At 43.0% G+C, this 12,193-nt stretch overlaps 1 protein-coding gene across 1 annotated transcript; it reads left to right on the top strand.

The window, feature by feature from the left end:
- The first annotated feature begins 1,359 nt into the window (after window positions 1–1,359).
- ANKRD1 (ankyrin repeat domain 1) lies at window positions 1,360–10,746 on the top strand. The gene is made up of 9 exons (XM_061402775.1): window positions 1,360–1,466; window positions 2,137–2,316; window positions 3,211–3,348; window positions 3,687–3,794; window positions 5,275–5,373; window positions 6,889–6,987; window positions 7,095–7,193; window positions 7,329–7,427; window positions 9,904–10,746. The coding sequence occupies exons 1-9, from the start codon at window positions 1,440–1,442 to the stop codon at window positions 10,012–10,014; spliced, it is 960 nt and encodes a 319-aa protein (XP_061258759.1). The 5' UTR covers window positions 1,360–1,439; the 3' UTR covers window positions 10,015–10,746.
- Window positions 10,747–12,193: the final 1,447 nt, after the last annotated feature.

Below are 12,193 nucleotides of genomic sequence, written 5' to 3'. Positions count from 1 at the left end.
TGGGAGGATCCCTCTTTGTCAGCACTTTGGTCGGGGGGCAGGTGGGGGGTGTCAGTGTGTCATTCTGAAAATTTCAGCAAAACCACCCCCAGGCTGATCAGGGGAAAGAAGAGATTGGCAGCCATGTGTGCTGAGTGGGGTGCATTTGAGGGAGTGATGGACACAGAAGGTCAACAGAACATCTAATGAACACACTTCTCCATTCACACTCTCTTTCTCTCACTCTCCCCTCCTTTCTTTTACTGAAAAAAAAAATAAAAAAACATTTTAAAATGGCTTTGGAGATAGTAATTCTAGTTTCTCCTTGGACTGTAAAGAGACAGTAAACATTTTTACATAATTTAACACTTCAGAGATGAGAAACCAGGATCAGAGGTCTTTTTTCACTCCAACCCAAACAAAGCTCTTTGTTCCTCTGGCAACCTGTCTCAAACCTTCATCAGAATTACTCGAGTGCTTTGAAAAACACAGACTCCTAGGACTCAGCCATAAATTGACACAGAACGCCCCAGAGTGGGGCCCAGGGATCTGCAGTTTTCACCAGCTCCGGCAGGTGTCTTTTCTCCACAGCAACTGAGAACTGTGGCTCAATGACCTGATCAAGGTCATACTGTTACTAACAATCGGCCTCATATAATCTATCTCAGGACATTTTGAAACTTTTTTGAATAAAAAGTGTTCCAGTAAGTATGCTGTTTTAGAAGACAGTAAGCATGTCATGTGCTAATTATGGCCTGTGACACCGTGAAATAAAACTGTATTACTGAATGCTTTCAATTTCTTATAATGATGGTAAGGTGGCCTGTCATGGGGCCTTTTTAGCCCTCGACATCACTCCAGAGGATTCCAAACAGATATAGACAAGGGCCATTAGGACCTGAGTCCTTTCCTCTCGGGCTGTTTACCCACGGGAATAGGATGTCCTAAAGCAACACTTCCCCCAAGTGACGTGTTGATAAGTCTGGTTATCAGAAAGATATTACTGGCGGTGTGATACGCAGGGCATTTACATTTTCTTGATAGGGTTAGTCATATGAAAGCTGACAAAGAAGGAAAAGGAGCAGCGGTGTGGCGCAATGTCAACAGACAGCTGTCCTCTGGCTCCCCGATAAATAGGATGACTTGCATTGCTGAGCGGTGTGGTCACTGCCAAAGGAATGGCCCTCTCACATTTCTTCCTGATTCACATATTCAGTGGGGTTACTTGTCATCCCCTCCCTCCCCTGCTTCCCAGACACTGAGTCTGAAATGAAAAATTCACCTGCCTCTGAGTTGGCCCCAGGAGGGAGGGGGGGCAGGGGTGTTACTTGGGTTCCCAGGTTGGAAGATTATCTCACCCAGCTCTAGCTATATAAGCTCACTGGAGCAGATGGGCTCCCCAGGGCAACTCAAGGGTTCATTCCTCAGGAGGAAAACAGACTGACGAACTTCGGGTCAACATGATGGTTCTGAAGGTAGAAGAGCTGGTATGTAAAGCACATTATTTTTATGCAGTGAAAAATGGTGCAGCCTTGACTTTTATTTGAAAATTGAAATGCTCTTTTCTTTCAGGCATAATGCACAGGTATTCTGAAAAATGTCATATGTGGAAAATGGTTGATTTATGTGATGGAATAAGTAAAATTAGAAAAAAAGGAGCTGGCAGTAATGAATTCTCTACATATTCCCTATTTATTATCTTCTCCTTTGGTTTTATCACTAAAGTGTGGAATCATGTACAGTAATCAAAATGCCTTAGGGGAGAAGTTCTATTGCAACAATATATATCTGGAAACCACAGGAAGGCAAGGGATCATCAAAAGTACTGAAAAATGAAAGAATTTTAAAATCATCAGTGGGGATGGGGGGAAGAGGTTGGGATTTTCTTAGGAGAAATGTGATTAAGTGGATTAAAAGCAGATTTAAACACATCAACCTAACCTAAACCTTGATTTAACCAATAGAAGAGAACAAGTATCTAAAGGTATTCCTGGAACACTGGGGCAGCGCATCACAGCCTGAGCTCTGAGAGTGCATTGCTCTGAAGCAACTGTCAGCAGGGAGGAAGGGCCCAGGGACCTCCTGCAGCATCCTTTATGGAGAAGGACCCCAGGACGGACTCTGTTATTCTGACCCGGCCACCTTCTTCCCTTGTAGGTTACAGGGAAGAAGAAAGGCAGTGGGGATGCTGGGGAGTTCCTTCCTGAGGACTTCAGAGATGGAGAATATGAAGCTGCTGTCACTTTAGAGAAGCAAGAAGACCTGAAAACACTTCCGGTCCACTTTGTCAGCCTGGGGGAGCAACAGTGGAAAACTGAGAAACAGCGAGAGGCAGAGGTAAGGGCCTTCTGGGAGGTTCACTAGTGGGAGGTTGGGGAGGGCGTAGAGGACACAGGTGCCAGATAGCAAGGAGAAAAGAGAGAAACCAAATAAATGCAACCATCCCAAAGGTATTTCTTTATCAATTTCTAACTTACAAAGAAGCAACTTCTATGGAACAGGTTGTAGAAAATAATTCTTTGGCAAGACTATGACCTCTGGATTCCAAATCAATCACCGAATGGTTTTTGACTGTTTTGACTGAAAGATTTGGAAAGAGAAAACTGTCCAGTGAATTTCTGATGTCTTATATAGTCTAATTAATCCCAAGGAAGGGAGCCTTTTTTTTCCTCAGTAATGTGGTTTGTGGTTCATGGATCATTGTTTGACTGTAGCAACTTTTCGTGTTGAGAAAATGTGTTGCTGGGTGAATTTTCATTACTTACTAACCACAGATGTAGTCCCCAGACAGTCTGTTTCATGAGCACTGCTCAGTGAGCTACCTAAAAGACACTGGCATAGAAATTTTAAGAGTTTGAAACTTATTAGTAAAGTCTTTTCAATTAAAAAAATTCATGAGCATGATAAAAAAATTCTACAGAAATCTGGGGTCTGTTTATGGAAATAATTACAAAATCATTACTTAGAAACTAGATTCTATCTTCAGGAAGAAGCTGGTGCTACAAGCAAGGGAAGTGAAGATAAAGGCAATTAGCTGAAAAATTTGACCCCTAAATACTTGAATAAGAAATCACTAAATCCAAGTCAAAGATTTATTATAAATATTTTTTTTTATCTTTTTGCTCAAACTGTTCACATACTGAGCTCAGACCTTGCAGATTTTGTTTTGACACAACCAGAATGCTTGTCAGTAGAACTCACCATATTTTGAAACATGCATTTCTTTTTTAGCTCAAGAAGAAAAAACTAGAACAAAGATCAAAACTGGAAAATTTAGAAGATCTTGAAATAATCATTCAACTGAAGAAAAGGAAAAAATACAAGAAAACAAAAGTTCCAGTTGTGAAGGAACCTGAACCTGAAATTGTGGTAAGCACTGCTGGGTTTCCGTATGTTGTGGGGGTGGGAGTTGGTCGCTCAGTCCTGTCTGACTCTGCAACCCCGTGGACTTTGCCTGTCAGGCTCCTTTGTTCATGGAATTCTCTGGGCAAGAATACTGGAGTGGGTTGCCATTTCCTTCTTCAGGGGAATCTTCCCAACCCAGATATTGAACCTGGGTCTCTTGTATAGCATGCAGATTCTTTATTGTTTGAGCCACCAGGGAAAACCTCGGCATTAGGCTACAAGCAAATAACTATCTGTGGAGGGTTTGACTGAATGTCGGAAAGCCCATGGTAACTCTCACATTGTTTTCTTTTAAACTTTAGACAGAACCTGTGGATGTGCCTACGTTTCTGAAAGCTGCCCTGGAGAATAAACTGCCAGTAATAGAAAAATTCTTGTCAGACAAGAACAATCCAGATGTCTGTGATGAGGTAAGGCTTATACAAAGCACTGCAAAATCCAGCTTGTTAATTTTGTGTTTCTTATGCTTTACTGCAGCCTTGCTAGTTTGGTGCCAGAAATCAATCCACCTGAAACCGTCGCCCCAGCTGTTGCCACATATGCCAGTAGCATAACAGGGGAGTGCAGTGGGCCAGAAAAAGAAAATGCTGGATCAGTGCTATGGATTGCATTATTTTTTTGCACTCTCATTTTCTTCCCACTGCTTTTTCAGTTTGCCTTTAATTTTGAGATCTTTGGGATAGACTTTTAGTATGGCAGGACCAACCACTCATGACTGGAGAAATATATTGTTAGCATTAGCTTTGACTGGACCCAAATATATCAGCTCTACACAGGGAATCTCTAGCCCGGAGTTCAAGTGTCAGTTCTATCAGTACTCACTTATTTGATTCTTGGCAGCCAATCTGCATTTTCTGGACCTCAGTTTCCTTATCTAAAAAGAGAGGGCATTGGAGTGAAATAATGCCTAATAGTGTTCCAGCACAAATAGCCTATTAATCCATTTGCGTGTGAGCTCAGTAGTCTCCGACTCTGCGACTGCACAGACTGCAGTCTGCAGGCTCCTCTGTTCATGGGATTTTTCAGGCAAGAATACTGGAGTGGGTTGCCATTTTCTTCTCCAGGGGACCTTCCTGACGCAGAGATGGTATCTGCTGCCTCCTGTGTTTCCTGCATTGGCAGGCAGATTCTTTATCACTGAGCCACCTGAAGTGAAAGTGTTAGTTGCTCAGCTGTGTCTGACTCTTTGTGACCCCATGGACTGTAGCCCGCCAGTTCCTCTGTCCATGGCATTCTCCAGACAACAATACTGGAGTGGGTTTCCATTCCCTTCTCCAGCGGATCTTCTCGGCGCAGAGATCAAGCCTCGGGTCTCTTGCATTGCAGGCGGATTCTTTACCCTCTGAGCCACCAGGGAAGCCACCTGGGAAGCCCATTAATCCATTATTTGAAGCCAATTTATCAGACATCACTAATCCTTTTTTGACTCCTTTCCTCTATGAACTGGAATGGGGAATCATTTCTGAAGCTGAAAGAAAAATGTCTTCCGTTATCTTAAAAATGAATACTTGTTGATATTCAACCTAACAGCAATCCCAAAGGAAGGAAATGGCCTGAACTACATGGCAGATACTACAGAAATCATGAGGGCACAAAACACAAGAAAGGGAAGTGTCAGCACTTGGGTAGTTTTGAATCTTTAAGTCCATGCGCCTCGATGAAGACCTCTAATCACTTAGAAACGTGTATTGCAGGAGACGCAAATCTCAGTTGCAGAATAATGGTTCCAGTCGATAATTTTAGTAAATTTGACATTTCTAACTCATAAAAAAGAACTCAAGTTTCTATCAGCTAGGTCAGCAGAATCCCTAGCTTCCTATTTCTTAGAAAGGATTTATACTCATTTTTATATGCATTGTTCTCTCTCACTCTTTTTAAAATCTCTGACAGTATAAACGGACAGCTCTTCACAGAGCATGCTTGGAAGGACATTTGGCAATCGTGGAGAAGTTAATAGAAGCTGGAGCCCAGATTGAATTCCGTGATATGGTAAATATATCTCTTTGTTTGGAAATGAGCCAAAGTAAGTAGACTATGTGAAGCTTGAGAAAACCTACCATGAAAAATGGGGCCAATTGTATTGAAGATTGATCTGAGAGAACTAGGCAGAAGCTTATTTCTCCATACAAAGGGAAGTTGGGAGATGGACTAGGTCACGTGAAAAGTATTTTCCATATATACTGAAAAGGAGAGGAGTATTTCAGGGAAAAGAAGGAAGTGAGAGCTGTTGGACAGAATTCAATATCCTCATCAAAGACTCAGGTCGTTATCAAGTCAGTAGCCTTACTGAGAAGTAATACAGTCAATACTTGCCTTTCAGCATCCCCATCCTTCCATCATACGTGGCCACCTGCTCCTGACCTTTGGCTGCCAGCAACATCTCAGAATTCTCTGGCTGCACACCTTATTTGATAGATGCTGATTGCTGTCAGTGAGATTTGGGGCTAGACTGCACACAAAATGAATTGCATCTATGGGAAGTGGCTGCTATTCAGATTTCAGTAATTCAACCACTGTGATTTCTATGCAGACCAGTATATAGCATATCCTATGAAATGAAGATTGAGGCTGGGGGAAAAAATGCTCTATTTATTTAAATATAGCTCAATTTGACTTTTTAAGCAGAGTGGAAAAGGGACTGGAAAAGTCCAAAGGATTTGGCTAAAACTGAACCCAGAAGATAGACACACAGAAAAACAAGTAAACAAAATATAAAGTTTGCGTGGAAAGACACAAAAATTCATGAGCATGATATTTGGAGGGCCAAGGATATACCAAATTTTCTAGTATGATTAAGTGCAGTAACTACAAATGAGGACGGTGGAGGCAGATGACAGTGTGCTAGCAGAGAACCAGGAAGAGACGAGGAAAGGACAACAGGGACACAGGAAGAGGTGTCAGATCCAGATGAGTATCTTTTGGAAGGGACTACTTCTTTTCTGCCAGAATTTTAAAATCCGTACATTTGTCTAGAACTTTTGAGTTTATCTGGCAAAAGTGGTTTAACGTTCCAGGCACACTGTGGGTTGGAATAACTCTTCTGCCACTTACTAGCTGTGTTTCCTTGGGCAAAAAATTTGAATAGTTTGGCGCCTCCTTTTTCTCATTTGCAAAATGAGCACAGGAACGCCCACTTCACAATGTTGCTGGGAGCGTCCATGCGTCTGAAGTATGTGGCACCATGTGGGCACCACGAAATTCTCGGTACATTTTAGTTCTTATCCTCTCTCAAAAAGATTAGGTTTCTTGAGAACCTCCTAATGATGCAAACATGCACACAGATACATACACAGGAGAGCATACACATTCGCACATTTTTGCCGAAACATTTGGCAAGAGATTTGAACTACAATAGTTAGAACTGGCAACCTAGACCAGGACAGCCCAGTGCCATCACAGATGCCCTAGCAAACGTGGTATTCCATGGTCTTAGAAACCAAGAACTAATTCCTCTGACCAGGTTCTTCTTCCACTGAGTCATGTCCTTTCACCTCCCTCGTACAGCTTGAATCCACAGCAATCCACTGGGCAAGCCGCGGAGGAAGCCTGGATGTCTTAAAACTGTTGCTGAACAAAGGCGCCAAAATCAGTGCGCGGGATAAGGTATTTCTCCTACTCCCGTTCCCCTCCTCCCCTTCACACATGTGTTGGGGTCTGGGACAGCCTTTGTCCTCACGCCCAGGGACCCAACGGGCTTTTCGATTTCGTAGTTGCTCAGCACCGCGCTGCATGTCGCGGTGAGGACCGGCCACTACGAGTGCGCAGAGCATCTCATCGCCTGCGAGGCAGACCTCAATGCCAAAGACCGGGTGAGTAGGCCGGCAGAGTTTGGCCTCCTAAAACCTTCACTCATTTATTTGGGATCACTACCCCTGCTGGGCACCTTTTCGGGACCCACTTCCTGGCCTCAGGCCCACCTTTAGCCTATTCACTCTGTTCTCTAGGAGGGAGATACTCCCTTGCATGATGCCGTGAGGCTGAATCGGTACAAGATGATCCGACTCCTGATCACGTATGGTGCCGACCTCAACGTTAAGAACTGTGTAAGTACTCAGGCAAGGGGCCTTGTTTGCCGGCTTTCTAATGAACAGAAGTATGGCTCACATACTTGAAAATAGCCTTACAAAGGTAGCATTTCGGGGGTCTTTTGATGATTTAAATGCCCTGTTCCTTCCCATAAGGATATTGCTGACCTTGGCAAGGACTCAGGTCATCTAGTCAGAGATGGGGAAGCCATAGTGCCTCCTTTGCCCTCAATGCCTAACACAGCATTTAGGAATTCTTTTAGAATTTGGTATGGAAAATAAAAGATGGTCAAACCACCCACCTTCACAGACACAAGCAGTGTCTGCCTTGGCCTGGCTGAGTTAGGCCGGAATAGTCAGGAATAAAGACACCCACCATTCCTGAAGCTCTTGAAAATTCCACAGTGGTCAGTGCAGCCAAGGGTCAAGGAATTCAAATGATTCAACACTGAATCCGAGTAATTGTGAATAGTCCTTCCCCTCTTAAAATGGCATGAATGCTACCACTTTCTTACAGAGGTAGCCATGCATTTGCCTTTATTTTTGAGCTAATTTCTATTCATTCTCCTCTTTGGTTTAGCTGCACATCCCTCAAAATAGTTTCTTATATTTAGGCCCAGAAAATGCTTGTATAAATCCCTTTTACAAGTACATGTTAATTTAGCTTCATCTGTAAGCCAGGGAATGTAACCAGATTTTCCTCATGGTCCCAATTCCTAGTCAAGCATCATCTAATACAAGCTTTAAAAATACCACTGGGAGGAATGAGTGTAAAGTACTGAAGAAGTAATTTGAAAGAGGCTTTTGGAGAATCACTTTACAAAGAAAGGGGAAAAAAAAAAAACCCAGTCATCTTTTACTGTGAATCATTTCCTCCTCTTACTGTGTTACTATAAGACTGAGAGGAATACTTCATCATTCCAAAAAGGAAAATAAAACTGTCTTGGTGACAGGAACAAAATAAATGCAGATAGAGACTGCTTGGGTTGGGAAAGTGTTAACAGTAGGGTCCCCTCATCCTTGATATGGGATTGATCTTATCAAATAATTTAAACCATCAGAAAGAGTAGATTCAACAAAACCCCTAAAGCTGCAGAAAATATAATTTTTTTTCAGGCAGAGATCAAAAGCATATAGATTTGGAGAGACTGTGTAAGTCGCCAGGGAATCATGAGATAAATTTCAATACAAAGGAGTTTAAGGAATTCATGGAAAAATAGCCCTAAATATACAAATAGGCCTTAGAGCTCTGTATTTTCAGTAAGACCCCAGCATAAAGGTTCTAGAACTATAAATGTCATTGACCCAATGGATGGATATTTCCAAAAAAGGATGTTACTGGACACCATCTTGAAGGGAGTTGTAAACAATACATTACTGTATCATTATTGTATCATTGTCCCAAACTGTCTTCACATCTGCTGCTAAGTGTTCCCCAGGGCACATGCTACAGGGTGAGAAGGTCCAAAATTAAGGTTGCAGGGACGTTAACTCAAATCCGCCTAGGGCCCAGGCAGATCACATAAATGACTTTATGGTGGCTGCAGGCTCTGTGCACATAAGGTAGTGGTCCTTCCCTAATCCAGTCCCTTCTTGCTTCATGAAACCATGGATATCGTGCTGCCAAGCCTTCCAGTTTTTTTCAGAGAGATCACAGATTCAATTGGGAAATCTCTTAATTTCCAACTGTTGCCAATTAATTCCAGTTTTTTAAAACTCTAAGCTGTTTGGGCCAACACAGGTCTCTAGACTTATTTGCATCTCAAAGCTGCCAGTTTGCAATCTCTGGGATAAAGAGAGACTTCTGAATAGAGATGGAAAATTTTAGGACTTCTCAAATTGAGAGGCAAGAATTGAGAGGTGACATAATTTTAATTTTTGTAAATATCTTGAGACATAAAGTAAAAAAAAACTTGGTCTCAAAAATCATTGATATTATCTCCAAGAAAAATAAATTTCCTGGGAGAGCCCAGCGTAACTTCTGAGCAGCTGTGAAAAATCTACTCCCTGGAGTGGTACCTGTGTAATTAAGCCAAGGTGTTGCAGCAGCTCATATCCCACCAGTTTTTATCAGTCAGGAATCATTTTCCAAACTGATAGGAACTGGTTTTTGACCAGGTGGATACTGCTACCTCTCCATGCCCATTCTGCAGTATACTGTATAAGTACAGAGGCATCTTTTGAATTTCAGTGAGTTGGCTTAGGCTTGCTATTTAGTGTCAAGGGACTCGGGATTTTTACCAACACCTGGGATAGTCCCACAGGGGGGCAAATAAACCAAACACTGCTGATCTGCTAATTTGAAATGCCGGAAGCATTCCTGTGAGAAACAGTAAAGGCCTGGTTTGAAAATAAACTGCAGATCATAGTGGGAAACATAAAACACCTCAGTAACATACACCTATCCATTACCTCATCAAATACACACACAGAGGAGAAGAACTTATAGATGCCTTCAACCTGGAAGTCAAATTCCCTCCTCTGTTTCGATTAGGCTGGGAAGACTCCGATGGATCTGGTGCTACACTGGCAGAACGGAACCAAAGCAATATTTGACAGCCTCAAAGAGAACTCCTACAAAGCGTCTCGCATAGCAGCATTCTGAGAAAAGCGATGACAAACGATTCCATTGGCTGCTCTGTACCAGCACATGGAAGGCGTTGCCCCAAAGAGCGACTCGTAGAGAAATCCAGCTTCTGTTTATCAGCCTGTTGTAAAGTGGCACCTAATGAGGTTTGGAGCACAGGGACGTAGGCATTGACGTTTTCCTTAGTGAAACTCACTCTATTTATTTGTATTTATTCCAGTTAACTTATTTATTTATTTACTGCGATACCACCGATACTCAGATCCTTTGTGATCATTCATTTGGTGAACAAGCTTAGTTTGTATGTGACACATCAGAGCCTCCCCGTAGGTAGTTCTTAGACTATGTTAACCAGCAATGCCTATGATGTATCACCTCGCTCAGGTGAGATGTTTCAAGGTGATTTTGAAAGACGAAGGGGATTACTGCAGCCCTCTTTCCTCCTGCATTTTTAATGCTGAAGTTTGAGGCCATGGAAAGCCTGTAGCAGCAGAAGGGGAAACAGAATGAACGTGATTCTGGGAAGACAGTAAAGCTGGCTATTTGACGCCTGGGCCTGGTATTTCTTCCCAAGTATGTACCAAGGTGAAGAGAATGTCTTGAGTGTAAGTGGAAGGAACATGGGCCACTGTGCCGTGCAGAACCAAACGTGCTCAAAAAAGTGAAACTAACTGCAAATTGTAAATGTGTAAATGTGTATTATGTTGTATGTATATTTTATATTCATAATAAAAGCAGATTCTAAACCTCTTTCCTTCTTTAAGTCTGGTGGAAAGGCCATTTAGATGGGGTTATGTCTTCCAAGCTTTTCAGATTATGAATGTTCTGTAGAACTGTACGTACTTCTCAGTATTTCATGTCTACAAAGATCACCTGAGAATCTTGTTAAAATGCAGATTCTGACTCCTCCAGTGGCCGTGGGTGGGGCGTGAGATTCTGCATTACCGACAAGCCCCTGGGCGATGCAGAGGTGATGGTATATCACAGTCTTCAATGAGCAGCATGGCTGTGAAAACTATGAAGATACACAGGAGTTCAAGCTCTTTGGCCCCAGTGATGGGGAGAAAGGGACCTCTGGTGGGCAAAATGATTACTACAATTTAATGAGTCCTTAAAACGTTCCAACTGGGGTTTAACTAATCTGAGGTTTAACAATTATTGTGGACACCAGCTACTAGTATCAAAGCTGCCCAAGAAAAAATGCACCTGGCCAATGATTGTTGACCTCCAAGGAGAGTGATTTTGTCACATGCTTGGCCAGGTGCTATGACCTGTGATGAGCAAACCAGATTGTCCCTGTCCTGCCTTCCTGGGATTATTGTTGGTCTCTAAGTCGTGTGCGACTCTTTGTGACCCCATGGACTGTAACCTGCCAGGATCCTCTGTCATGGGATTTCCCAGGCAAGAATACTGGAGTGGGTTACATTTCCTTCTCTAGGGGATCTTCCTGACCCAGGGATCGAACCTTCATCTCCTGGGTTAGCAAGTGGATTTTTACCACCGAGCCACCTGGGAAGCCCCCTATTCTTAGGACTTCCTAGGAATATTAAAGAAGTGATCACAGAAATAAATACATGGTAACAATCTGCAATAAGTACAAAGAAATAACAAGCACAGCATGCTGAGAGTCTAAGCTGAGGAGGCTCATCATTCCATGGGGAGGCGCGGGAGGGAGTTTCTACAAAGACTTCTTTGAGGTAGGGACCTTCCTGGAGGAGTCTGAAGGATAAACTGGAGTTATAGGCAGCAGAGAGAATGTAGAAAAGGGCAAGGTTATGGGGGAAGTTTGTCACTTGCAGAAATGTTTGAAGGCCAGGGTGAAACATCTGTGCTGGTAGCCCTACCAAAAACCACTTTGCTGCTGCTGCTGCTAAGTCGCTTCAGTCGTGTCCAACTCTGTGGGACCCCAGAGACGGCAGCCCACCAGGCTCCCCCGTCCCTGGGATTCTCCAGGCAAGAACACTGGAGTGGGTTGCCATTTCCTTCTCCAATGCATGAAAGTGAAAAGTGAAAGTGAAGTCGCTCAGTCGTATCCGACTCTCAGCGACCCCATGGACTGCAGCCCACCAGGCTCCTCCGTCCATGGGATTTTCCAGGCAAGAGTACTGGAGTGGGGTGCCATTGCCTTCTCCGAAAAACCACTTTAGATAGTGTAATACTCATGACCTCTCAGCTATGTCGCCAACACTTTGAGGGT

Source organism: Bos javanicus, chromosome 26, assembly GCF_032452875.1.
Source record: "Bos javanicus breed banteng chromosome 26, ARS-OSU_banteng_1.0, whole genome shotgun sequence".
In the NCBI taxonomy this organism is placed as follows: Eukaryota; Metazoa; Chordata; class Mammalia; order Artiodactyla; family Bovidae; genus Bos; species Bos javanicus.
The sequence above is the reverse complement of the archived record's forward strand: the minus strand, read 5'-3'. Positions and strand labels throughout refer to the sequence as shown.

Bases quoted from the DNA above. Each gene is read 5' to 3' on its own strand.
- ANKRD1 (XM_061402775.1), top strand. From the start codon at position 1,440: ATGATGGTTCTGAAGGTAGAAGAGCTG. The intron at 3,349-3,686 runs GTAAGCACTGCT...TTTAAACTTTAG, and splicing joins AACCTGAACCTGAAATTGTG to ACAGAACCTGTGGATGTGCC. The intron at 5,374-6,888 runs GTAAATATATCT...TCCCTCGTACAG, and splicing joins AGATTGAATTCCGTGATATG to CTTGAATCCACAGCAATCCA.